Source organism: Macadamia integrifolia, chromosome 1 (assembly GCF_013358625.1).
Source record: "Macadamia integrifolia cultivar HAES 741 chromosome 1, SCU_Mint_v3, whole genome shotgun sequence".
NCBI lineage: Eukaryota > Viridiplantae > Streptophyta > Magnoliopsida > Proteales > Proteaceae > Macadamia > Macadamia integrifolia.
Genome location: NC_056557.1, coordinates 26,637,477 through 26,665,384, shown reverse-complemented (window position 1 = coordinate 26,665,384; position 27,908 = coordinate 26,637,477). Strand labels below are relative to the sequence as shown.

Below are 27,908 nucleotides of genomic sequence, written 5' to 3'. Positions count from 1 at the left end.
TGCAATAAATTATACTCTTAGATTTTTCCATTGGGTTGTATCCCATTAAAATTAACCTAAGGCTCAATAAGAACAGTGTTAGGTATAATTTATTTTCTTTTCACAAGGCATGCTTAGTATAAATTAGAACCGGGTAATTTCAGCTCTTTAATATGGTTTTCTATTTTATTGGTGTAATCATGTTTCAGGTATGCTAACCTCGGGTAGTTTGGTCATAATGTAGCCATGGGCCCATGGCATAATCTTCTTAACTTAGAGATAATTAGTATTGCATTTAATTGGTTAAAAATTATCTTTTCACTAACTTAACTAAGATTTTATAAAATATTTACTTCATCGAAGCATTAGCTCAAATAAACATATTTAGCATATAATTCATAATAAAAAAAAAACATGATTAGTGCAATTAGGTATCATAATTATTTAATTAAAAACCTTAGGTTTAGTTTAATCTTCCCAAACTAGATTAGATAGATTAGTAAAATACAGTATTTAATGTAATTAATCCATTTCGTAAGGAAATGCTTAAGCTTTGGTTACTATTCATTTCTGTTTCAAGTAACTATTCCATTTGTTTCTTCAATACCAGCAAAAAACTAAATGTTCACCTTGACTGAATCCACCAGGCGTTTACGTTAGTTGTAATCACTTGCATTTCAGCAACATGTCCAGGATATTGCTATCTTATTCTTCCTGTTATGAAGTGAGGGAGCACTTCTTGAAGAGGCACCTTGTTCCTTCCATGATCCAACAGATACAACACCTATGTAATGAGTGCAAGGGCACCAAAGAGATCATCAATGACGAAGACCGCTACCCTCAATGCAAAGGTGAGAAGGTTGTACAGGGGAAGAAGGTGATGGAGGTTATTGTTGAGAAGGGAATGCTGAATGGACAAAGTATTACTTTCTCAGTGCAAGCTGATGAAGGTGCACTTAAGAAGACTCTAAACTCTCTTCTCCTCTATTTTGTTTATTTGCGCAAGTGTTTATTTTTCTTGGAAATATTTAGAAATACTAATACAGTGATTTTGTGATTGGCAATGTTATGCAGCCTGATACCGTCATAGGAGACATAGTATTTGTTCTACAGCGGAAGGAGAATCTCAAGTTCAAGAGAAAGGGAGACGATCTCTTCTATGAGCACACCTTGTCCCTCACAGAAGAATTGTGTGGCTTTCAGTTCATATTGACTCACTTGGATGGCAGGCAGAGTCATCAAACCTGGTAAGGCATTTAATTATTGAGCAGATTCATTGTGGTAGAGTCAATTTGGGATGTCTTCTTGAGCCATCAAGTCGCTTAGTGGCTCTTGCCTAGCCTATTGCCTATTTAAAGGACTTCAAAAGTTCGTTCAATGACATTCCCTTACGTCACATCTAGCAACAAAATCCATGGCTTTGCAAAAGAGCGTTTTCTTTAAAATATATTACATAACATTAGTAGATTACTTAGTACATGAGCAATCTACTCTCACCTTCTTGAAATATAGTAGTTAATAGTTGTCATATTGTCAATGTTTACCAAAAGAAAATTCAGATTGCCCAGAATCCTGCTTTGTCGGAAAAAAATTGTCTGTAATTCCGATCTCGTACAATTTCGTGAAATACCACCTTCAGGGGGTGACACGTGTATTGATACCAATGCAATGGTCTAGATCTGATTTAAATGCATCTTCACTGATTTAATGTTTTATTAGTTGTACCAGATCTGGACCATTGTATTGGCATCAATACACATGTCACCGCCTCAAGGTGGTATTACACGGAATTGTACGAGATCGGAATTGCAGACCATTTCAACCCTGCTTTGCCACCCCCTCCTAGATGTCATCCTTGACACAAGCCTTTGAGGTTGAGGCAGCGCCATGAGTTAGCATGACCTGAATTGCAAGTGACCCATCCAAGAGAGATTTTTGACATGCAAGGGGCTCTGAAATTGGGAGTGGAATAGCACTTGGAGCTGTGCCATCTTTAGACAGCAAGCACAACGTCAAAGATAGAAAAAGTTTCAAAACAAAAAACTCTATTTTAATGGAAAAAATGTAGACAGGTAGAAAGCACACTGCCAGGCCGTGTAGCATACACTAACGGCTCCCTATGTCTATCTCTTTCCTCCCTTTTATGAAATGACATATCTACAATATAATCAAAATCCCCTACATAATCCTACATGTAACTAAATCATTCCTTTAGACTAAGTCTGCCCACATTTGCAGACCTGGCCATTAATATAAACAACATCTCTTATTTTCCTTGCTGTTATTACAACAGGCATAAACCCTATTCCCCCACCCACAGTTTCAGTTTCTAAATTGATATAACTATATCAAATTGCAAACAAATGAATTTGTACAAGTGCAAATCAGGCATTCATATCCTATTCAATCAAAATTCACCGGGTAGAGGGCATCATTCATTCTCTGTCTTTTCTAATAAACGCTCAATGGGCACATTTTGCAGCAGATTGCTCTGCTTCTTTTATGGCAGGCCCACTGATGGCTGGCCCGTCCCAAAAGTCATATGGCATTTAATGCTAGCCCAGAAGACATGGGCCTGTCCCTTGGACCAGGCCCAGGCCGCCAGGCCTAGCCCCTTTTAGTCAAGGTAGCCCACCATAAAATCCGGAAAATGCTGGGTTTTTGAGGCTACATAAACCCCTCATTTGGAGGACTGAAGAGAAGTAAAAAAATTCCGGAAACAATACCTTAATGAAGCTCTCATTCCCCTATTTCAAATGAAACTCTCAGAGTTCTCATACCCATTTCTTATAACTTTTTAAAACTTCCAAAATACCCCTTGTTGACAAACTTTGCCATTTGGGGCATCATTCTTTGAGTTGTGATTCGGCAGGCCCACTAACGAATTCTGGAAAATTAGACGTGCACACACTGAGCCAATGGTTTCCCACGCATCAAGGGTAATTTTCACATTTTTCTGAACTATATTTATATTTAATTTGTATTTTTCTTTAGTAAGTGTTTAAATAGATTGTTTTCTTTTAAAGGCCTTATAAAAAATATCTATAAGAATCAAATAATTCTCAAACTTTTGCATGTCATGTCTCACATCATGTTTGATGTATTCTGAAAATTGCAGAGCCTAAATATGTTTTAAATGATGATTTTGCCCCTATGGCATTTTGGTTTATTTTGAGAAGAATGGAGGTTTAAAGCTCGGATTGAGTTATGTTTGTTTTTTGACAAGATGATAGATCATGATTTAATTCATAGATCTGGTTCATTATTTGATGATTTTTGATTCACGACAGTGGGTGATTTGGTTTTACCATTTTCCCTCAAAAGGGTATTCTAGTCATTTATGTAAAAATATGCAAAATCTATATATATATATATCGTTAAAAAATTCTGATGAAATATTATTAGATGTATTTTCATGAATAATTTCATATTATTTTAATAGTTTGGCCCTCTAGGGGCATTTTGGTCATTTGACCTATTTTGCTTGAAAAATGTTTTAAAGATCATATCTGCATGTATCATTGTATATATTCATGTATTAGGCCATATCCTGCTGTTTTAGGTGTTGATACATATTTTATTGTCATTATGTAATTTTTGTTCATTTGTTAAATGCATTTTTCTATTATTTATATTTAGTATAAGTTGTTTTAATGCATTTTAAATAGCATATTTAGGATGTAAATTTTTTTTATTTTTAAAATTTTTTTTATAGTAGGTAGGATCCATGTGCATATTTCTTGTGGATTTACTAGATATGTTATTTTCTTGTTTTGTGTATTTACTTAATTTGGGCTTTATGTTAGTATTATTAGAAAATGATGGAAAATTGTTTTCTAATGTTTTTAAATTCTGTTTAAATTCCTGAATGTTCACTGTGATGTATATACATGTCAGGTCATTTTCTATATTTATTTAATAACAATAGATATGTTCTTCTCTTTTTTTTTACCTCTTAAGGGCATTTTGATAATTTCATCATTCGATTTCCTAGAAATATGATAAAAAAAAATTTAATCATGTTTATAGGAATTGTTCAAGTAAACCTTAAAACATAAAATCTCTTATCTCTCTTGGAGCCATTATACTGGAATTAATATATAGGAATTGCATGGCCTCTGCTGTGACCATGGTCAATGTTAAAAATATGTCCAAATCTTCTCAACACATAAAAACTGAATATGGGTGGAGTCTTCATGTTTCACCAACAAAAAAAAAAGGTTTCTCCATGTTCACCTTGGGTTTGGGGTGGGATTTAATAAAAAAAATCATAATTTTATTACATGTTGAATTTCAAAGGTTTTTTTTCGTTGTAGATTTTTTTTTTTGGTGTAGAATTTCGAAGGTTGATTTTTTTTTATAATAATAAAATAATAAAAATTCTTCGTATTCCCTAAAGCATATTTCACATGCTATCATTAAAAGTACTTAACCCTAGCACCCAACCAATCAGGAGCCTCTTGAAAGCATAGTTGTGAGGGATATACAATTAATTTTTGGAGCCTTCAAGAAGCTCAAAGGTCACCTTATCATGTGAATAGCTTTGACGCTTCCTTCAAGAGGTAGGAAAGAATAGCTTCTCTCGTCCCATTCTTACGAGACTTTAACGCATTGCCATTGTGTCCAACCAAATATCCCTGCAAAACAAGAGGAAGAATGGCAAATACACAAGACAAGGAAACTCTCTCTAGTTCGTGAAGGAACTCTAGCAGCAAATAGGCCAGCCTTGAAGAGGTAATACACTTCAGGCCTTTCACTTAGTCCTTTGTTCTTCATTTTACTATTGCAATGAGTTTCATAGCATGTTAACCTTCTTGATCTTGTCTTCTTTATAATCCGTATATTCTTACCTTATTGCATTAGTAAAGGGGCTAGAAACTAGAAACTAGAGACTAGAGACTATTTTCACGTATGGTGATGAATAAAAACCCCTCAAGCCCCTAAATATCCCCATACTCTGAGCATCTATGATATAACTTTCTTTTTTTCTTTTGTTTTTGTTTTTTGAGTTTTCATTTTCAACCTCCATCCTTTTCCATCCGTTTTCACTCATTTCATTCTATCATGTAATGGATCCAACTCGAATGGAGCATATATTATGTTTTGTTTTTTAGTTTTCATTTTCAACCTCCATATAAGTTTTTTCTATCCATTTTTACACATTTCAAACATTCTAACATGAATGGGAGCCAACTTGAGCACAGATTCTTCTCTGTTTAGGGAGGTTTTCTTTTCTTTTGCAATGAATTAAATGGGCTGGTTATGAACTGATCGCTATTCTTTGTTTTGGGTGAAATTTGCTCTACTTGCTTTTGCTGGAAACCGAAAGCAATGAGCAATCCCAACAGTGTTCCCTTGTGTGCATGTTTTCTGGTCTGTTATCTTTAGTTTGTTTTTTTATTTCATGTAGCATCATAGTTGTGCTGCTGTATTCCTCCATTTATGCCTTTCTTTTCTTATCATGGACTGAGCCAGGTTGGAGCGGCTCACCTAATGCCATGCTAGGCCACTGTTACCGCCAAATTTCCAGCTCAATCACTTGAGAGGGATCGGTCAATCAGGAACAGAGTTCACTTGCCCTGTTAGCATTATTTTTCTATTTCTTGCGATTAACTCCTTGAATATTTGCTGCTCACACTCATGTCACTATTCAATAATATGTCGCATTTGATCTAATGAATTCCTTCCGATATGGGCTGATCCAAGCCGATTCAGATAGGTATTGGCCTTAATTGATCGAATCTCATGTTTTAAAATCTCATTTTTTAATTCTATTAGATGCTTCTTTTTTTTTTTGGTAATGTTCTATTAGATGTTTTAGAATCTCTATTTTTTGTTAATGTTCAAACCCGGTCTGCCCCACCAGCCAATTAAAATGCAAACTTTGAACAGTTCATTAAATACAAATCTGATGAAATTAAGTTTGCCTTCTTAATTTAATAAAAAGCATATCAGTTCGATTCATTTTTTTTTTCATTTAAATAAAATTGGGAAACATTGGAAGACGAAGAGATTTTCATTTAAATCATTAAAATTCACCCAAAAAAAAAAAAGGGAAACATTGGAAGACAGAGAGAACAAATAGGTCTTTATTTTTCTTGTCGAATCAGTCCAAGCAAATAGGGAAAGCGAACGAGCAACAGGTTTGGTGGTCCCCCATCCCCCCTTCTTCTTTCTCTTTCTCTCAGCGAAGCATCCTTTTGACTTGTAAACATTCAAAGACAGAGAGCGAGCGGTAGGGAAAGCGAACAATGAGCAACAGGTTTGGTGCCCCCCCCCCCTCTCCTTTCTCTCCCTTAGGATGAAATTTATTTATCATGACAAATAATTGAAATTTATTGGATTATTTACTTTCTTAGGATGATCTCCTCTTTGTTTACCATAATAGTTGGAGTTATTTGTATTGTTTGAACTTTTGCTTTGAGATGTTCTCCTTATGACAAGTAATTTGTGACTTTGTGCTTTCTAATCTTCTCTTTATTATGATTTTTATTTATTTTTTATTTATTTCATATTTTGCAAGTCAGGGTATACCCGGCCCTTGATGGCAAACCAGGGTCAAGGTCAGGGTCATTCCGACCCGACCTGCCTTGAAAAATCAGGGCCAATCAAGGTGGGTAAGGTTTGGGCTGAATCCTGAAGGGTTGGGCCTAGGTTGAAGTTTTGCGGCCCTGAGTCAGGGCCAGGGTGGGTTTGGGCCAAGTTATGGGGACTTAGGGTTGGGCTAGGGTTTTAAGAAGCCCGGCCCAACCCAGCCCTGTGGCACCCCTAGATGAGATATAGAAAAGTTATTTTAGGATTTAATTTAAGTTGTTTTTTTTTTTTAGTCTTTTATTCTTTTTTAATATTCCCACTTCCTAGTTGATATCTTTTTTAGATTCCTATTTTAGTTGTTAAAGTTAGTTATAGTTTACTTAGGCTTTAAAATGCATATCCTTATTTTTCTAGAAGGTCATGTGTTATGTGGTGGGTGGTCGGTGAGATATAGAAAAGTTATCTTAGGATTTAATTTAAGTTGTTCTTTTTAGTCTTTTATTCTGTTTTAATATTCCCAGTCGATATCTTTTTTAGAGTCCTATTTTAGTTGTGAAAGTCATTGTTGGCAAACCAAGTTTTGACTTGGAAAACTAAGCTGAGTTTGGTCAAAAGATTAGAAAGATAGTGATGGCAGGATTTTCTAGATCTCTTAGTCACTAGAAGCTATTGTGTTCCTTGGATGGAGGTTTGATCTTTGCATAATGATTTCAAAGTGAGATGGTTGGGGAAGCTAATAATTAAGAATATCATATCCCTGTGTTGCCATGGAGTCTAGTTCTTCATTGTAGTAATTACTTTTGTCAAACTTTTGATTTGAATTCCCAACAACCATTTCTTGTTGGGGAAATTATTTTATACAGCTCTAGGCATGGTGCAATCTTCAAAATGCATATCCTTATTTTTCTAGAAGGTCATGTGTCATGTGGTGGGTGGCCGGTAAGATATATAAAATAAAAAACGCGGGTGGTTGGTGAGATATAGAAAATAAAAAACAAAATTGAACCAATATGGTCGGCAATGAATGGTTGCGCTGTCTCGCACATAGCCACAAGCATGGCTGCACTACCACATGGATGGCCACAGGCATGATTGCAGTGCCGTGCACATGGGTGCTTGCATGGCTGCATTGCCGCACACGTTCCGTGCATAAGTCTGCATGTTACTGTGCACATGGTTGGCTGCATTACCACATGGATGGCTACAGGCACAGATGCAGTGCCGTGCACATGGATGCTTTCATGGCTGCACTGTCGCGCACGTTCCATGCATATCTGGCACTCGGGAGTGGAAATATCCAGATTGCTGTTGCTTCCGCCAAAGAAATTGATGAGAAAGATCATTGGGATAGGTTGGGGGTTGAGGCACTTCGTCAGGGTAAGTCTAGCATAGTTGAATATGCTTACCAGAGGACAGAGAACTTTGAGAGGCTATCATTCCTGTATCTTATAACAGGGAATTTGGATTAGCTGTCTAAAATGCTGAGGATTGCTGAAATCAAGAATGATGTGATGGGTCAATTCCACAATGCCCTTTATCTGGGTGATATCAAGGAGCGTGTCAAGATCTTGGAGAGTGCTGGCCATTTGCCTCTCGCTTATGTTACAGCTGCTGTTCTGGGGGATAATGTTCCCACTTTGCCAGAGGGGAAAGTTCCATCCCTTCTGATGCCCCCTTCGCCTGTTCTTTGTGGTGGAGATTGGCCATTGTTGAGAGTTAAGAAAGGCATTTTTGAGGGGGGATTGGGCAATGTGGGCAGGAGTGCCCAAGAGGAAGATGATGAGACCGTTGTTGCCGATTGGGGTGAAGATTTGGATATTGTTGATGTGGACGGCATGGAGAATGGAGACATTGGCATTGTGACCAAGGATGGGGAAGTACATGAAGAAAATGATGAGGAAGGAAATATAAATTAAATATAAATATAATTCAGAAAAATGTGAAAATTGCCCTTGATGCGTGGGAGAGTCTTGGCTAAGTGTGTGCACGTCTGATTGTCCAGAATTCTTTGCTAGGCCCGCAGAATCATAACTCAAAGAAAGATGCTCCAAATGGCAAAACTTGTCAAAAAGGGGTATTTCAGGAGTTTTAAAAAGGTACAAGAATTGGGTATGAAAACTCTGAGAGTTTCATTTGAAAGAGGGGAATAAGAGCTTTTGTCGAGAACCTTCCATTAGTACGGTGATAAACCTCAGATTATATATAAAAATGGCACAGAAATCAAGGAAAATTCATAAATGGTGCTTCATGCCGATTGAGGTCTAAATAACATTGGATTGAACAAAACTTTGCACACATGTTTAAAACAACCAAATGAGGTCATCTTAAGGGTTTTGCCCAAAATTAAGGGGTCTGATTACCGAGAAATATTCCAAGGGTAAAATGGTCATTTTACATCAAGGGGTAACCAAATGTCACCGGATTTAGACGAAATTTTAGGTAATGGCCTAAAGTGGATAAATAGGGATATTATGACGGCTTCATATCATTTGGAGAAAGTTTGTAATCTTTTCCATTTGATTGTGTCTTGAGTCAGCCGGCTCTTGATCATCATCGCTGAGACGTTCTTCCAAGGTGTCAAAATTTGGTGTCTATAGACCACAATGAGAAACTTGACGGTTACTGTAAACCGTGAAACCTAACACCAAGAAGAAGAAGAAAAGGTGAGGGAGAGACGTACTACTCCCAACACCATTGAGCCATAATAGTGTGGAAGCATACGTGGCACTGGAAAGATCACACCGCCAATTGTCATGCAAGAAAGGTTCCTCATAAAGAGTACAAATTTTAGTATATCAATCGCGAGCTCGTCCTCGTGATTGAACATAACTACGGACTGTCTTTGGCAAGTCAAAGCGTATTATAGAGGAGCAATTTGACACATGATTTCCCTCTTCAGCCACATCAGTAGTGAACAATAGGTTAATCTTCATAGCATCTTTTACACTTTTAAGAGACCTTAAAACTTCCAATGACCATAGAATATAGGCACTTCGGCCCAAATTTGTTTGTGGGGCGACTTATGTACCAATTTACTGCGGCCGGAAGGATGTCTCATGCCCATATTTTAGTTCTCGGTTTGTTCCTGCTCAGGAAGGACAGATTTGTACTGTATGTGATCTTGAAGTGGTTGGAGCAGATGCATCTGGTTTGCTTTGTTCCCCTTGCTAGATAAGATGATTGAACCATCAAGTTAAGTCTTTTCAAATTTCTCCAGCTACTTAATAGCACCGTTAGGTTGGTTGTTATGTTTCTGTGATTCAAGGTAGGAGCATTGAAACAGAAGAGTCTTAGGATTGATTTTAATTAAATTTCATGAATTCTGGGTACTTAGTAATTGACAATACAAACTCCATACATTTGGGCCGAAGTGCCTATATTCCATGGTCATTGGAAGTTATAAATTCTAACATATTTTTGATCCTAATAGTGTAAAACATGCTATGCAGATTAACCTATTGTTCACTACTGATGTGGCTGAAGAGGGAATTCATGTGCCCAACTGCTCCTCTATAATACGTTTTGACTTGCCAATGACAGTTCGTAGTCATGTTCAATCACAAGGACGAGCTCACGATTGATATACTAATATTTGTACTCTTTACGAGGAATCCGTCTTACATGACTGTTGGCGGTGTGATCTTTCCAGTGCCTTGTATGCTTCCACACTCATACGGTACGGATCTGTCCTTCCTCAGCAGGCACAAACCGAGAACTACAATATGGGCATGAGACATCCTTCTGATCGTGGTAGATTGGTATATGAGTCATCATTTAAAACACATTTAGGCTCTAAAATTTTCAAAATACCTCATGCATCCTGTGAAAAAGAAAAGGATTGTGTGTGATGGAAAGTTACAACTTGTTTTCGGAAGGAAAACTATCAACCGAAATAAAATTGATGACCTACAGGAATAACATTTTTCTGAGAACGTGGAGGACTCAGATGAAGATGAATTCAAATACAATTTAGAGGACATTACGGAGTATGCTTTAAAGGTGTGTGAAAGGAGTAGGATATCAAGCTCAGTAACAACTCAGAAAAGGAAAAAAGATTTGGAAGCTCCACAAAGCTGTTTTGCATATGTGACACCTAGAAACATCAAGTTGATTTATTTGATAAGGAGTTTGTTTGGGTCATCCTTGGCCGAGCTGACCCCTTGGCTCATCCTTGGTCGAGCCAACCATCCAGGTCATCCTTGGGAAATCCAACCTATCCGATCCCTTTGGTCATCCTTGGCCGAGCCGACCCCTTGGGTCATCCTTGGCCGAGCCGACCCCTTGGGTCATCCTTGGCCGAGCCGATCCCTTGGCTCATCCTTGGTCAAGCTGACCTTTGGGTCATCCTTGGCTGAACCAACCTCTCAGATCGCTTTTTTACATGGTTGACCCCTCAGATCACCTCCCTAAGGAAATTGATCCGATTCCGACGATTGTGGGAAAAATCCTGAGGTTCACTCATTTCCAGCTCAAAATATCTTATCGCCAGCTCATCAAATCTTATCGCGAGGAGATTCCCAACAAATTAGATGCAGAATATGAGTACTACTAAGCAATGAAGATAGATCTACTAAGAAAATGGGACTTTATCACTTTAAGTTCTCCAAAGAAACAGAGTGAGCAATGTTAACAACGGACTGAGAAAGGTATGTAAGTATTGAAATTTATGTGTCAAGTGTCAACCATGGCTGTTACACATATAAGCCCTAAGAAGAGCAGTGCTAACAACGAATTGAGAAGGGTATGAAAAACCCAATTTGTTGCATAATGGGTTTGAGATGTGAGCGAAATAATCCCCACATCGACTAGTAGAATCCACGAATAGAAGAGATAAAATTGGTACAATTTTCTAGTTTATGTTAACTCTAAAAATGGTGGAAGCATAAATTGGTACCATTTATGACCACCAGCACTGAACAGTTCAGATAAATGGCATTCCACGGCCAATTCAGAGAACTTGTCTATCTTCCATATATGGTTACAAGTGTTAGGTCCAGCTACCATCAAGCGACACTCCCCTTTGCCTACAACACTCTCGTTGTGGACAAAGACTTCAGTTCCAAACAAATTGGTACCATTTATGACTACAACACTGAACACTTCGGATAAATGGCATTCCACGGCCAATTCAAAGAACTTGTCTATCTTCCATGTATGGTTACAAATGTTAGGTCCAGCTGTCATCTAGAGGCACTCCCCTTTGCCTACAACACTCTCATTGTGGACAAAGACTTCAGCTCCAAACACCCAAGTGTCGTTCACCAAGTATCCATTAGTAGGATAATTGAATTCATTCAGGATAATTAATCTATCGAACCCAAATTGAGTTTTTGATGCATGGAACCTTTTTGTTCTTCCATTGGCATCTAAGTGTCATATATGGTGGTTTTTCAAGCGTAGTAAATTAGACAATTGACTATATAATACTAAGAATTGCAGAATCTTTGAATGGTGATTTGATAAACGTTTTCTCAATTTCTTAAATATCGCATCAATGTCTTTGATTTGACACGGCAATGAATTTGAATTGACTCAGCAATTTACCTTGCATCTCACCCAACACCCAACAGGGCATCAGGCTATTCAGAAATAATAGCTTTGGCTCTTCTTTTTGAACAGTTTGATGCTCATTGGCTCTTCTTTTTGAACATTCTGATGCTCTGTTGGGTGAGATGTAAGGAAAATTGCCGAGTTAATTCAAAAACACTAATGCGATATTTAAGAAATTGAGAAAACGTCTATCAAATCACCATTCAATGATTCTGCAATTGTTAGTATTGTCTAATTTGCTACGCTTGAAAATCCACCGTATATGACACTTAGATGCCAATGGAAGAACAAGAAGGTTCTATGCATCAAAAACTCAATTTAGGTTCAATAGATTAATTATTCTGAATGAATTCAATGATCCTACTAAAGGATACCTGGTGAACGACACGTGTGTTTGGAGCTGAAGTCTTAGTCCACAATAAGAGTGTTGTAGGCAAATGGGAGTGCCTCTTGATGATAGGTGGACCTGACACTTGTAACCATACATGGAAGATAGACAAGTTCTCTAAATTGGCCGTGGAATGCCATTATCTGAAGTGTTCAGTGCTGGTGGTCATAAATGGTAGCAATTTGTTTAGAGCTGAAGTCTTTGTCCACAATGAGAGTGTTGTAGGCAGAGGGGAGTGCCTCTTGATGACAGCTGGACCTGACACTTGTAACCATACATGGAAGATAGAAGAGTTCTCTAAATTGGCCGTGGAATGCCATTTATCTGAAGTGTTTAGTGCTGGTGGTCATAAATGGTACCAATTTATGCTTCCACCATTTTTAGAGTTAACATAAACTAGAAAATGGTACCAATTTTATCTCTTCTATTCGTGGGTTCTACTAGTCGATGTAGGGATTATTTCACTCATATCTCAAACCCGTTATGCAACAAGTTGGGTTTTGCATACCCTTCTCAATTCATTGTTAGTGCTGCTTTTCTTAGGGCTTATATGTGTAGTAGCCATAGTTGACGCTTGACATATAAATTTCAATACTTGCATACCTTTCTTAGTCCGTTGTTAACACTGCTCTCTCTATTTCTTTAGAGAACTTAAAGTGCTAAAGTCCGATTTGCTTAGTAGATCTGTCTTTATTGCTTAGTAGTACTCATATTCTGCATCTAATTTGTTGGGATATCTCTTAGCGGTAAGATTTGATGAGCTGGCGATAAGATATGTTGAGCTGGCAATGAGTGATCCTTGGGATTGTCCCCACAATTGTCGGGATCGGATCAGTTTCCTTAGGGAGGTGCTCTGACTGGTCGGCCATGTAGATAAGCGATCTGAGAGGTCGGCTCGGCCAAGGATGACCCAAACAAACTCCTTTTCCAATAAATCAACTTGATGTTTCTAGGTGTCACACATGCAAAACAGCTCTGTGGAGCTTCCAAATCATTTTTCCTTTTCTAAGTTCTTATGGAGCTTGATATCCTCTGCCCTTTCACAGGTCTTTGAAGCATCCTCCTCAATGTCCTCTGAACTGTATTTGAATTCAACTTTATCTGAGTCCTCCATGTTCTCAGAAAAATGTGATTCTAGTAGGTCATCGATTTTATTTCGGTTGATAGTTTTCCTTCCGAATATAGACTGTAACTTTCCATCACAATCCTTTTCTTTTTCATAGGATGCATGAGGTGGTTCCTATTGACATATTCTCTGATGATATAGTTCATTTCATACTGAGAAAATTGTTTGCTTGTATCAATTCCAATGGAGGAAAGAAATTCAATAAGTGGCCTTAAACCCCACCCAATAAATTCCTTCTTCTTTGACCTGACCTTCCTTTTCATCATCTTCATTGAAAAATAACTCCTGCCCTTGGGTTCCTCCATCCATTGCAGTTTGCCATCATCAATTGTACCATTCATCTTCTCACACACACACACACACACAAAAAAAAAAAAATGTTAAAAAATTCTGAGGAAATATTATTAGATGTATTTTCATATGTTTTAATGATTTTAATGTATTTCACTCTTTTTTATGAATAATTTCATATTATTTTAATAGTTTGGCCCTCTAGGGGCATTTTGTTCGTTTGACCTATTTTTCTTGAAAAATGTTTTAAAAATCATATATGCATGTATCATTGTATATATTCATCTATTGGGCCATATCCTACTGTTTTAGGCATTAATACATATTTTATTGTCATTATGTAATTTTATTTATTTGTTAAATGCCTTTTTCTATTATTTATATTTAGTATAAGTTGTTTTAATGCATTTTAAATAGCATATTTAGGATGTAAATTTTATTTTTATTTTTTATAGTAGGTAGGATCTATATGCATATTTCTTGTGGATTTTATAGATGTGTTATTTTGTTGTTTTGTGTATTTACTTAATTTGGGCTTTATGTTAGTGTCATTAGAAAATGATGGAAATTTGTTTTCTGATGTTTTTAAATTCTGTTTAAATTCCTGAATGTTCAGTGTTATGTATGTACATTTCAGGTCATTTTCTGTATTTATTTAATAACAATAGATATGTTCTTCTCTATTTTTTTACCCCTTAAGGGAATTTTGGTAATTTTATAATTTGATTTCCTAAAAATATGATAAAAAATAAAATCATTTTAATCATGTTTATATTCAAGTAAACCATAAAACATAAAATCTCTTACCTCTCTTGGAACCATTATACTGGAATTAGTATATGGGAATTGCATGGCCTCTGCTGCTGATCAGACGGTCAATGTTAGAAATATGTCCAAGCTTGCTGAATGCATAAAAATTGAATATGGGTGGAGTCTTCTTGACCAAGGCGCATTCGCCTTAGAGTGACAAAAAAGTAACTCTTCACTGCAACGAAAGGAGATAAAATGTCATGGTTTACTATAGGAACCCAATAGCTGGTTTTGTTTAATTTTTAAATATCTCATCAGTGTCTTTGAATTGACTCGGTAATTTTCCTTGCATCTCAACCAGCAGAGCATTAGACTGTTTAGAAAGAAAAGCCATATCAACAACTTCTTTTAATACCATCACCAAATGTAAAATATAAATGTCTAACAAGAAAAAATGAGACAAAAAATATAAGGAAAAACCTTAGACAATGAGGAATTCAACTTTGTCTTCAATTCCTTAGGCCAAAAGTTAATGGGGTCATATATCTATTGATTATTTTTGCAGAGGGAACAAATAATTCCCGTTCAGGTTTTTCCTCAACAAGACAAATCTGCAGCACCTCATACCATATAAAACTTAGGCATGAATTGATGAGGATTGAATTGCATAACCAATGAGCAGGTTCATAAAACAGAAATTAACTTAAGACGAATTTTCACAATGAATTAGGAGAACATGATTGACAATTTTCACAAGTATATCATGATCAAGTAAACCAGAAGAACCTGGTATGCATCCATCATCGAGTATGAGATGTGGAAATGTAACCCATTTGTTTCTCCACTTAGTTGATAGAACACTGGTCCTCACCACATCTCTCATTGACAAACTTGAAAAGATGTTTCTTTGTGACTTTTATGCTTACTAACTGGAAATTGTAAGTTGTCTCTAATGCGATAAATAATATGCATGTGACTGGAATTTGAATTACTCCATGAATCCTATGGTTTATCTACATTCCTGGCTTTAATTCCTTTTCATCATCTTTATTGAAAAATAACTCTGCCCCTTGGGTTCCTCCATCCATTGCAATTTGCCATTTTCAATTGTACCATCCATCTTCTCACAATCAGAATCTGACCCACTGTAATATGTCTCACCCTTCTTCCAGAGATTCTCAGCCAAAAGGAGAGTCTCCAATCTCAATTGTTCTTTCTACTTTATTATCTCCCAATACTCCATAAATAGGAACTCTCAACTGTCTCTCTCTTTGAAATCGATCATGTCCGATGGATACTAGAAGAAATTAAAGCCAGGAATGTAGATAAACCATAGGATTCATAGAATAATTCAATTTCCAGTCATAGTTTTTAAGGCAGTAAGGCGACAGAGGCGTCTGAGGGTCTTTTGGAACGCCTTAGCGATAAGGTGGGCGTAAAGCATCGCCTTATTGACTAAAGCGTTCCTGTATAATTTTTTTAGAAAACCAATCTATTTGGCTCAAATCCTAGTTGAATCCTATTACGCATATGCTAAATAAATATTATAGGTTTATATTCATACCAATGTAAGATATTCATCAGGAAAACAAATCAATAAAGTGAATGAACTAAGTTCATCTTCATTCTTCATCAATCATCAATCATCAATCATCAATCATCAATCATCAATCATCAATATTCAATCATCAATCATCAATCATCAATCACCATAACATATTAACATATAATATAAATACATAATTATGAAACAAATACAATTATACACATTTACACATTAGACAAAAGAAAGACAATAGATGATTGAACAGTTCTAAACTAGAGCTAAGAACTAGCAAACAGAATTAAAGAAAGACAATAGATGATTTCCAGTTGTTAACAATCCTATGGCAGCCATTGAAGACCTTAGTCTGGATAGCAGTTCGAGTACCACAGGTAGCAGAACAAAAAAAGAAGAAGGAAAAAAAAAAAAAACTAACAGTAGTTGCAAAATAGAAGAAGAAGAATAAGAGAAAAACGAGAAGAAAAAAAAAATAAAACACTCACCGACTCACCGTGTTTGTAGAACAGAAGAAGGGGAAAAAAAACAACTCACCGATCACCATAAGGTTGCAAACAAGAATAAAGAAGAAGAAGAAGAAAAAAGCACCGAGTCACATAGTTGCAGAGCAGAAGAAGAAGAAGAAGAAGAAAAACGAGAAGAAGAAAAAAAAAATCTCACCTTAGCTGCAAAGCAGAGGAAGAAAAAACGAGAAGGAAAAAAAAAAAACTCACTGTGGTTGCAAAATAGAAGAAGAAGAAGAAAGAAAAAAAAATACTAACCGTAGTTGCAAAATAGAAGAAGAAGAAGAAGAAAAAAACACTCACCGTAGACCGTAGTTGCAAAACGGAAGAAGAATGAGAAAAAAACGAGAAGAAAAAGGAAAAAGATTAAAGAAGCCAGAAGCCAAAAGCTAGAAGCGAGAAGAAGAAGAAAAAAAAAAAAAAACTCACCGGAGTCGGTAACTCTGGAACAGAAGAAGGAAAAGAAAAAAATGAGAAGAAGGAGAAAGAAGAAGAAAGAAGCCAGAAGTGAGAAGAAAAAAAAATAAAAAACTCACCGTAGCCAGTAGCTTTGGAACAGAAGAAGAAGAAAAAAAAAGCGAGAACAAGAAGAAAGAAGCAAGAACCGAGAACAGAGAACCAAGAAGAAGAAAAAAAAAACTTATTGTAGCTTTGGAACAGAAGAAGAAGAAGAAAAGAAGCGAAGCAAGAAAAAAAAAAAACCACTCACCATAGCTCTGTTGCCTCTGCATGAACAAGAAATAGTATTAAAAAAAAAAAAAAAAACACAAAAACATACCTGTAGCACCGGAGTAAGCTCACCGCTACCAGAGCAAAATGGTCACCTGGGGCCCTGGATTAGTGGTTCACTGGCTCTTCCTTGTTCTTTGATTCTTCTCAAAGCCCTTTCTCAAAAGTTCAAAACCCTTGACAAAATCCAAATTCCAAACCCTGTGTTGTGAATCGGGTTTTTGTTTTGGTTATTTTTGATGGAGTAAAGTTGATCCTATACATCACAAGTGTTAACAAAACCATACACCTAGCAATAAAAACTCTAGATTTGGAATCTGAAAACAAGAAATTTTAAAATGTGTTTAAAAAAAAAAAAAAAAAAGCCATAAGGCGACTGCCTTTACCATAAGTCGCCCTAAGGCATCTTGAGGCGACGCCTTATGCTATAAGGCAACCACCATACCCACTTCACATAAGGCAGTGCACTGCCTTACCATCCCTATACTGCATCAGCGCCAAGGCGCTGGTAAGGTGACGCCTTAGCAGCGCCTTAAAAACTATGTTTCCAGTCACCTGCATATTATTTATCATTAGAGACAACTTATAATTTCCAGCGGGTAAGCATAAAATTCACTAAGAAAACATCTTTTCAAGTTTGTAAATGAGAGATGTGGTGAGGACTAGTGTTCTACTAACTAAGTGGAGAAACAAATGGGTTTCATTTCCACATCTCATACTCGATGATGAATGCATACCAGGTTCTTATGGTTTACTTGATCATGATAAACTTGTGAAAATTGTCAATCATGTTCTCCTAATTCATTGTGAAAATTTATCTTAAGTTAATTTCTGTTTTTCGAACCTGCTCATTGGTTATGCAATTCAAACCTCATCAATTCATGCCTAAGTTTTATGTGGTATGAGGTGCTGCAGATTTGACTGTTGTGGACAAAGCTGAACTCGAATTATTTGTTCCCTCTACAAAAATAATCAATAGATATATGACCCCATTAACTTTCAGCCTAAGGAATTGAAGACAAAGTTGAATTCCTCATTGTCTAAGGTTTTTCCTTATCTTTTTTGTCTCATTTTTTCTTGTTAGACATTTATATTTTACATCTGCAGATGGAATTAAAAGAAGTTGCTAATATGGCTCTTCTTTCTGAACAATCTGATGCTCTGTTGGTTGAGATGCAAGGAAAATTACCGAGTCAATTCAAAGACACTGATGAGATTTTAAGAAATAAACAAAATCAGCTATTGGGTTCCTATAGTAAAACATGACATTTTATCTCCTTTCGTTGCAGTGAAGAGTTACTTTTTTGTCTCTTTGAGGCAAATGCTGCATAGTCAAGGAAAACCCATTTAACCTGCTGGATCCTTAGAATCTAATTTTTCAGCATTCATAGTATTGGGTCCATTTCACAACATGTGGTGGGTTTTGTTCACCCACGTGAGGTGGGTCTATAGGATCAACTGAGATGGGTTTGTAAAGTTGAGTGAGATAGATTTGTAGACCTTAGTGTGGTGGGTTTTTGTAGATCCAAGTAAAATGGATTTGTTAACCCAAGAGAGGTGGGTTCAGTGGACCCAAATTAGTTGAAGTGGGTTTGTAAACTCAAAGCGAAATGAATAATGAACACAATAGAGTTGGCATAGGTAACTATAGTATTAACTTTCTAGAGTGATTCAGGTTCTTTCTCTATTTCTCTTGTTCTTTTTTTTTTCCCTTAATTTTTTTGGCCTCTTATCTAGCAGGCATATCCTGCTTGTTTTAAGGAATCTATAGTTCAGTAATTTGTCATATTATGTTTTATTTTCCTTTTCCTCCTTAGAGAGATATGTATAATTTCCCTCCTTAGGGAGGTATGTGTAATATCTTGTAAATATGTTAGTAAAGAATACATTGGTATTAGTGAGACTTTACTCATAACACATTATTCTAACATACCATCGATTTCTCTTATGCTCCCTCTTCTTCCGCATCTCTCATCTCATTGTTCCTCTCCATTCACATATTCTAACTTGGTATCAGTGCTTGTAAGTTTGGTTTGAGAGTTGAGCTACTACTCTCTTCCCTTCTCCTCTTCTCTTCTCTTCTCTTCTCTTCTCTTTGGAACCTAGGTTACAAAGGGGTTCCAAGGAAAGAGACTTTTATGTAAGAAGATTGAAGAAACCTGGAGAGAGGCATGCAAGGAGACCATGGAGACACCAAGGGGAGTTTTTCTTTGAAAAAAGAGACACTTGAAGGTTGCAAGAACCAAAACCAGGCCTAGGTAAGCTCGCCGCCAGCGTTGGAGTATTTTTTTCTCTTTCTCTCTCATCTGGTCAGCTTTGGAGCTGAAACCAGGTCCATTTGGGTCGCCCTAGGGTGTAGTATCATCCCTCTTGGTCTCGCTACAAGCCTGCTTGAGTTGTGCGGCCACAACTCAAAGATATTAGTGCATATAGGGTACCGCCAGCCCTGTTTTTGGTGTTTTTTATCTCCAAGATATTGCCTGTGATGCTTTCGATTGCTATTTGTTTGTGAGGTATGATGTTTAGGGCTATTGAGCTCCTATGTTATGATTCTACACCTTGAACTTGGTTTAAAGTATCTCCGATACGATACCCTTCCGATGCGTATCTTAAAGTTAACTTACTTATACGACGACCAATACCGATACTTTAATCTTTGATCTTTAACATATCTTAGCATATCTCCGATACGATACGATACCCTTTGATACATATCTTAAATTTAGCCAATCGATATGACAACCGATACTAATACTTTAATCCTTGCGGCTGGAAGAAGGTAGATGGTGTGAATTCCTTTGAACTGTATGCTTCGATTGGTGGCTGAATTTTTTTTCTGGCTCAGGGAAAGTAATTTTTGGGTAGAGTGTGTGCTCCCCACCTTGTGTGTGACCCCTTATCGACAATATGTCTGATGATAGTCGACTTGGGGCCCGCTTCAGAGATATTTAAACAAGTGCATCGAGTGGTTCTACTCATTCTACCCCCATGGCATTCGATAACCCAGATACTCAAATTTTCATTGTGAAGTTGGATAACACAACTTACTTGGATTATACTCATTCTGTGAAGCTTTCCTTGCGGAGTAGGGGAAAGCTCAGGTATATTCAGGTACCATTCAGGCTCCTAAACCAGATGACCCGACATATCCAAAGTGGGAGACTAAAAACTCCACTGTTATGACATGACTGATTTTTTCCATGAAACCTAAGATTGGAAGAAGGTTTATGAGGAAAGAAACTGCCAAGGATATTTGGGACAGTGTTACTAAAACTTTTGACCATGTGAGTGACTCAGCCAAAGTTTATCAACTACTTCAGAAGGTCATTGGTATAAAGCAAGGGGATAGGACCATTTCTAAGTACTATAACACTATCATTAGTCTCTGGGAGGAGTATGATCACTATAAAGACCTCCAATTGTCTAATCCTAAGGATGAAGCTAAGTTTTATCAGAACTTAAGAAGGAACAGGTTCTTATTTTGCTTGGTGGGTTGAATCCCGAGCATGAGTCGATCCGAAAACAGATATTGAGCCAGTCTCCACTTCCATCCCTTGATGAAGTGTGTAGCTATTTACAGAATGAGGAGACCAAGCGGGTGGCCATAGAACATGTTCCTTCCCTTGAGTGGTTAGTTCTTACTACTAGCTCTCAGAGGATTGGCGTGATGGTGACCGAAGCCAAGGGCCTCGTGGGGATGACAGACGTTGTGGTCATTGTGGGAAGTCTGGGAACACCAAAGAGAGATGCTGGGTTCTCCATGGTCGACCTCCTAGCATGCGTGGTGGTACTACTGGTGCTTGTGGTAGATGTAGTGGGGGAGCTCGAGCCCATAGTGTTCAGGCTAAGCATTCTACTATATGGTCTGTTCCTAGCCCATACTTAGAGCATAATTCCGTTACTAGGGAGGATATTGCAACATTCCGTAGGGTCATGTCTCAACTGGGAGGCTTATCATCTTCTTCACTTACATTACCAGAGTCCTCAGCTTTAGCCTTGTAGGTCTCCGCGTCTGCCCCTTCCACAGCTCCATCCTGGGTTATTGATTCTAGTATGAATCATATAACTGGTATAACCCTTTATTAGAATACATACTCTATTTGTTCCGGTAAAGATAAGGTCAGGGTTGCTGATGGCTCCCTCTCCTCCATTTCTGGTAAAAGTAGCATTCCTATTACATCTTCCATTTCCCTTGATTCTGTTCTTCATGTTCCTAACCTTGCCATTAATCTCTTGTTTGTGAGTCACTTAACAAAATCCCTAAATTGTTGTCACCTTTTCTCCTTCTCATTAACTCTTTCAAGATTTGGTGATGAAGAGGATTATTGGCAGTGGGCATGAGGAGAAAGGACTCTACCTACTTGAACCTTAATCACCTTTTTTGGCTACAGTTCAGTCTTATGTTTGTGGATGTACTGATAACAGTTCTGTGGATTATGTGATGTTGTGGCACCAATGCTTAGGTCATCCATCTTTTATTGTTATGAGAAAGCAATTACCTCATTTATTTACTTCTTTTCCTAGTTCACATGTCTTTCATTGTGAAGCATGTATTTTTGCTAAACATTGTCGTTCTTCTTATCCTTATCATGGTAATAGATCTACTGTTCCTTTTCACATTGTGCACTCTGATGTTTGGGGGCCTTTTACTACTACTTCTTTACTTGGTTTTCGTTACTTCGTTTTTTTTGTTGATGTTTTTTCATGTGCTACTTGGAATGTTCTAATGAAGCACAAGAGTGATGTGTATGATGCCTTTAAAAAATTTTATCATATGGTATGTACACAGTTTGATACCAAAATCAAAATTTTTCGTTCTGACAAAGGGGGCTGAGTATATGTATTCTTCAAGACTTTTTTTATTAATCATGGCATTATCCATCAGCTAGCTTGTGTTGACACACCCCAACAAAATGGGGTAGCTGAGAGAAAAAAACCACCATTTGTTGGAGGTCAGTAGGAATCTTCTCTTTGGCATGCATGTTCCTAAAACTTTTTTGGTCTGATGCTTTCCTTACTGCTGCTTATTTCATCAACCGTATGCTAACACAACTTCTTGGCTCCAAAACTCCCTTGGACATCTTGTCTCTTAAGTCTTCTTCTTTCTCTCTTCCCCTCAAAGTGTTTAGATGTATCTGCTATGTCCATGTTAATAAATCTTCTCGGACTAAATTGGACCCAAGGCTCTTTAATGTATCTTTGGCTACTCCTCCACTACCAAGGGATACAAGTGCTATCATCCTTCTTCTAGACGAAGGCTTCTCTCTAAAGATGTCACCTTCCTTGAGTTTGCACATTTTTTTGCCTCTTAACATCCTTTTCAAGGGGAGCATAATGGAGGTGAAAAAGCTACTGATGAGATCTCTTTTCTTTCTCCATTGCCTATCTCTCTTTTTATGCTTGACATTGGGAAACACAAAGAAGTGGATACTATTGATGTTGATGATCATTCAAAAGGTGGTTCAGGTTTAGGTAATGAAAAGATGACCATTGTGTATACTAGAAGGAACAGGAAGACCTGCCAAGAGTCTTCTTTGAATCCAACTCCTGAGATCCACCCTTCTCTATCAGGTGATATCCTTTCTTCCCCATCAGAGTTAGAACTTTCTATTGCTATTAGAAAGGGAAAGAGAGCTTGTACAAATCCTATAGCCTAGTTTGTTTTCTATGACTCTCTCCTACAGGTATTGTATTTACTATTTCTCTCTCATTTGCTTCTATTCCCAATAATGTTTCTGAAGCTATGTCTGACCCTAAGTGGAAGCAAGCTATGGTTGAGGAAATGATGGCCCTTGAAAAGAATTGTACCTGAAAATTGGTTGACCTTTCAAGGGAGAGAACTCCAGTTGGATGCAAGTGGGTCTACACAATCAAGTACTGGTTAGATGGTACTATTGAGAGGTACAAAGCATGGCTAGTGGCAAAAGGATACAGTCAAGTGTATGAGATTGACTATCAGGAGACATTTGCTCCTGTGGCTAAACATAACACCATAAAGGTCCTTTTATCTCTGGCCGCGAATAAGGATTGGCCATTGTATTAATTGGATGTGAAGAATGCCTTCCTACATGGCGACGTAGAAGAGGAGGTGTATAGGCAAACTCCTTCTGGCTTAAGTTCCCTTCAGCTGCAGAAAATGTGTGCCTTCTCAAGAAGGCTCTGTATGGTCTTAAGTAATCTCCAAAGGCTTGGTTTAAAAGGTTCCGACAGGCCATCCTGAAGAATGGTTATTCCCAAAGTCAGGCTGACCACACTCTTTTCACTAAGCGTGGTAATGACACCATTATAGCTTTGATTGTCTATGTTAATGACATTGTGGTAACTGGAGATGACAAAACTGAGATAGCTAATTTGAAGAATTACTTAGCCCAATAGTCTGAGATTAAGGATCTAGGACCCTTAAAGTATTTCCTGGGGATTGAAGTATCTAGATCTAAGAAGGGCATAAATATATGCCAAAGGAAGTTTATTCTAGACCTTTTGAAAGAAACAAGAATGTTAGGCCGCAAGCCTGTAAGTTCTCCTATTGAGCAGAATCATAAGCTGAGGGAAGATGCTGACCCTTCTCTTGTTGATACAGGGAAATATCAAAGGCTAGTTGGGAAACTTATTTATTTGTCTTTGACTTGTCCAGACATTACTTATACATTGGGGGTGGTGAGTCAGTTTATGCATGCTCCCAAGAGTGGGCACTTGGATGTAGTTTACCGCATCCTCCGGTATTTGAAGTCCTTTCCAAGAAAAGGACTACTTTTTGCCAAGCATAACCAGATGAGGATAGAAGGCTTCATTGATGCCGATTGGGCTAGCTCAGTCTTTGATAGGAGATCTACATCAGGCTATTGCACATTTGTAGGTGAAAACCTAATTACATAGCGGAGTAAGAAACAATCTGTGGTGGCTCGGTCTAGTGCAGAGGTAGAATTTAGATGGGTGAACTTCTCTGGTTGAGAAGGCTAGTCAAAGAATTGAGTTTTGATACTGAGGCACCTATGAGTCTTTATTGTGACAACAAGACTGCCATAAGTATAGCCCACAACCCTGTGCAACATGATAAGATAAAGCACATAGAGGTGGATAGACACTTTATTAAAGAGAAGATTGACACTGGTTACATATGCACACCTTTTGTGAGGACTGGAGATTAGTCGATTGATATCTTCACAAAGGGTCTTCTTCATCATCAATTAAATTCTCTACTATCAAAGTTGGGAATGTATGATATTTATTCTCCAACTTGATGGGGAGTGTTAAAGATATTAGTTATGTTACTCTAAGGGTAGTTTAGTAATTTTTCACATTATGTTTTATTTTCCTTTTCCTCCTTAGGGAGGTATGTGTAATATCTTGTAAATATGTTAGTAAAGAATATATTGGTGTTAGTGAGACTTTACTCACAACACACTATTCCAACATACCATCAATTTCTCTTCTTCTCCCTCTTCTACTTCTCCATCTTCTTCCTCATCTCTCATCTCATTGTTCCTTTCCATTCACATATTCTAACTCCCTTTTGGTCTATCTAGAGAGGATGGGTGGTTGCCTTTTTTTGTACATTTCTATTTTATTGTTTAATATGATACATTTTACCTATAAAAATAAAGCAAGAGGAAAGAAAAAAAAAAATACCATTTTGGTTGAATGTGACCAACCACCTTAATAAGCCTATTTTGGTTAAAATATAAAATTTAATGAGAAGAGTCAATCGATTAACAAAAAATACAAGAGATGAGTTTGTCAATAAATTTGCATACACCTTATGTGGAAGATGGGAAGTGTTGGGGTTGGTTAAATTTTGTATTTTATGGGTCCATATAATTAGGATTGGATTTGTATAATGTATATATAACTAAATGGTCTTGAATGACTTCAAATCTAAAAGGTTGTGCCTATTTAACATGGAAAATGTTGGAATTTAAATTATTATAAGATTTAAATTACCTTTTGGTTTCTTTTATCTTCATATTTGACCATCTTTCTATCTTCTTCTATAACCTCTCACATGTTTATCTCTATGTATTCTCATAACCTTTCATGTATTTACAAATAACACTTAATATGGTCTCTTCATTTTTAGGACTTTGTCTCTTCATTTTTGGGACTCTTTTACTTCACTTTATGAGAGTCTTTTTCTCTTCAATTTGGGAGACCTTGTCTCTTCCTCTTCTTGTGAGAGATTTGAGTCCTTGTCTCTCCATTTTGATGGACCTTTCTCTTCCTCTTCTTGTAAGAGACTTAAGTCTTTGTCTCTTCATTTTGAGGGACCTTATCCCTCCCCTCTTAAGAGACTTTGTCTCTTCATGTCTTTTTTAGAAGTCTATTTTCCTCTATAAATAGAGGGGATCTCTAGGCATTGGACATGCCAATGACCAATTACAAAGTTCACTCAAGTTTTAATGTGTTGTGAAGATTGAGATCTTGTTTTATTCTCATTTTGAGTGTCTTTACGTAAGTTTCTTTCGAATATTTTATCTTTAGTTTGAGCACAACGTTGAAGTGCTCGAAGGGGTCTAGCAGTTGAGTGCACAACTACTAGGGGTGCCATTGGGCTGTCTATTTTGTTAACATATTTTGTTATAGGACTCTTAAGAGTTCGTAGTTTGAAGATCTCTTCAAAACTCAACAACCAAAAATATAAGTGTGCTCTCTCAATATTTTGACATCATCTTTCTACAGAAGACCAGTAGGCCTGATGGTGTAGGCCTTAGGGAAGAGAGGGGAAATAAGAATAGAAGGGGGGAAGGAGGGGATCACACAATCAGATATTGCACAAATCCAACCAAGGATGGAGAAATCACATAAAGAAAGGGGGAAGGGGAGTCACACACAGCCCGCGAAGGCTCTCAAACATTAACTCAATTCATCATTCTTCAAATCTGTCCAATTAGAGTACATAAGCTCCTTTATATAAAAAGGCAAACTAGCAGTCATAACCTGACTAGGGCTAGTCTTCAAGTAGGAGTAGACAATACTTAATAGGAGTTGGATTCCAAATAGGACTAGGACTAGGACTAGAACTCCAACATAGAGTAGGACTATAACTCCAACATGGAGTAGGACTAATTAACTAGTCATTCACTAATAGGGAAACCTAAACTGACTAGGAAATTAAAATAACAAAGGAAATAGACTCATAACAGGACTCTAACTAAACTAATGAATTAAATTTCGTTTTCCTACTCATATTTTAGGCCCATTAAAGTGGCCCATTACAAAGAAAACTTATGGGATCAAAGTCCCAACACATATGTAACCTAACCCAAGCTTATTTGCAATAAAATAAGCCCATTAAGTGACTTCTCTACATCAATTCCCCCAATGTTGAGAAAAGCTTGTCCATGAGTTTTGTAAAACGGGAGAATCAACACCAATCGATCAATATCCATCTTTGCCTGTATGAAGTCGCCATCAAAACGATGATGGAATGCTATGAAATCCACGACGCGAAGTTCATAGATGAAGTAGTGACTTAGAAAAATAAATCGATCGGTTCACTGAGGAGATCGACCGATTTAAATTTTTCCACAAGTTGATCTTCAACTTCCAACAATGCCATCTCATCTTCTACCACTGGTGATTCATCTTCTGGTTTGTCTACTTGTTCAACAGCTGAGATCACATAATTGAAGGTAGAGTGTGCTATGGATTTGATTTCCGTGCAATGTCGTTGAGTCTTATCGAGCTTCTCTATTATCAATTGCATTTGTTGATGGATATAATAAAAGGTCTAAATCCATTGGCCATTTTTGCTTCTCTCTTCTTTTTTTTTTTTTAGGAATCAAAGGGAGGGTTTAAGGAATGGGAAAAGGAATAGGGAGAGAAAGGATGTTGCGTGGGACATTATGTGAGGTGAGGGGAGTTGTGTTTCAGTAGAGCAAGGGATCCTTCAGCTCTGATACCAAGTTGGTGGGGTAGGCCTTAGGGAAGAGAGGGGAAATCAGAATAACATAGGGAAGGAAGGGATCACACCATCAGATATTGCACAAATCCAATTAGGGAGGGAGAAATCACATAAAAAAAGGGAGAAGGGAATCACCCACAGCCCTAAGGCTTTCAAACATTAACTCAGTTCATCATTCGTCGAATCTGTCCAATTAGATTACATTAGCTCCTCTATATGAAGAGGCAAACTAGCAGTCTTAACCTAATTAGGAGCTAGTCTTCAAGTAGGACTAGACAATACCTAATAGGAGTCAAATAAGACTAGGACTAGAACTCCAACATGGAGTAGGACTATAACTTCAACATGGAGTAGGACTAATTAACTATTCATTCACTAATGCGGAAACCTAAACTGATTAGGGAACTAAAATCACTACAAGAAAATGAGTCAATTGCTATGAATTTTTTACTATGGAAAATATATATTGTCGTAATTGAAAACAATAGTAACGGTATAAAAATACCGTCATAGAAAGTCTACAAAATATGAGGGCTTCTTTTACCGTAGTATTAGGTGATATTACACTACGGTTAAATTGTATCGTAGTATTTGGT

General features: G+C 37.2%; 1 protein-coding gene and 1 long non-coding RNA gene across 3 annotated transcripts in view; both read left to right on the top strand.

Annotated features, from left to right (window-relative positions):
* Positions 1-664: 664 nt before the first annotated feature.
* Positions 665-1,230, top strand: LOC122072813 (dnaJ protein homolog ANJ1-like). The gene is made up of 2 exons (XM_042637229.1): positions 665-970; positions 1,054-1,230. Exons 1-2 carry the CDS (start codon positions 665-667, stop codon positions 1,228-1,230), a joined length of 483 nt encoding a protein of 160 aa, XP_042493163.1.
* A 3,290-nt stretch (positions 1,231-4,520) lies between these two features.
* LOC122078248 overlaps positions 4,521-27,908 on the top strand; it is a 38,002-nt gene continuing 14,614 nt past the window's right edge. For both annotated transcript variants that reach the window (XR_006140027.1, XR_006140020.1), the window contains exons 1-2: positions 4,521-4,713; positions 5,455-5,698. This is a non-coding gene — a long non-coding RNA (uncharacterized LOC122078248). The remainder of the gene's footprint in view (positions 4,714-5,454; positions 5,699-27,908) is intronic.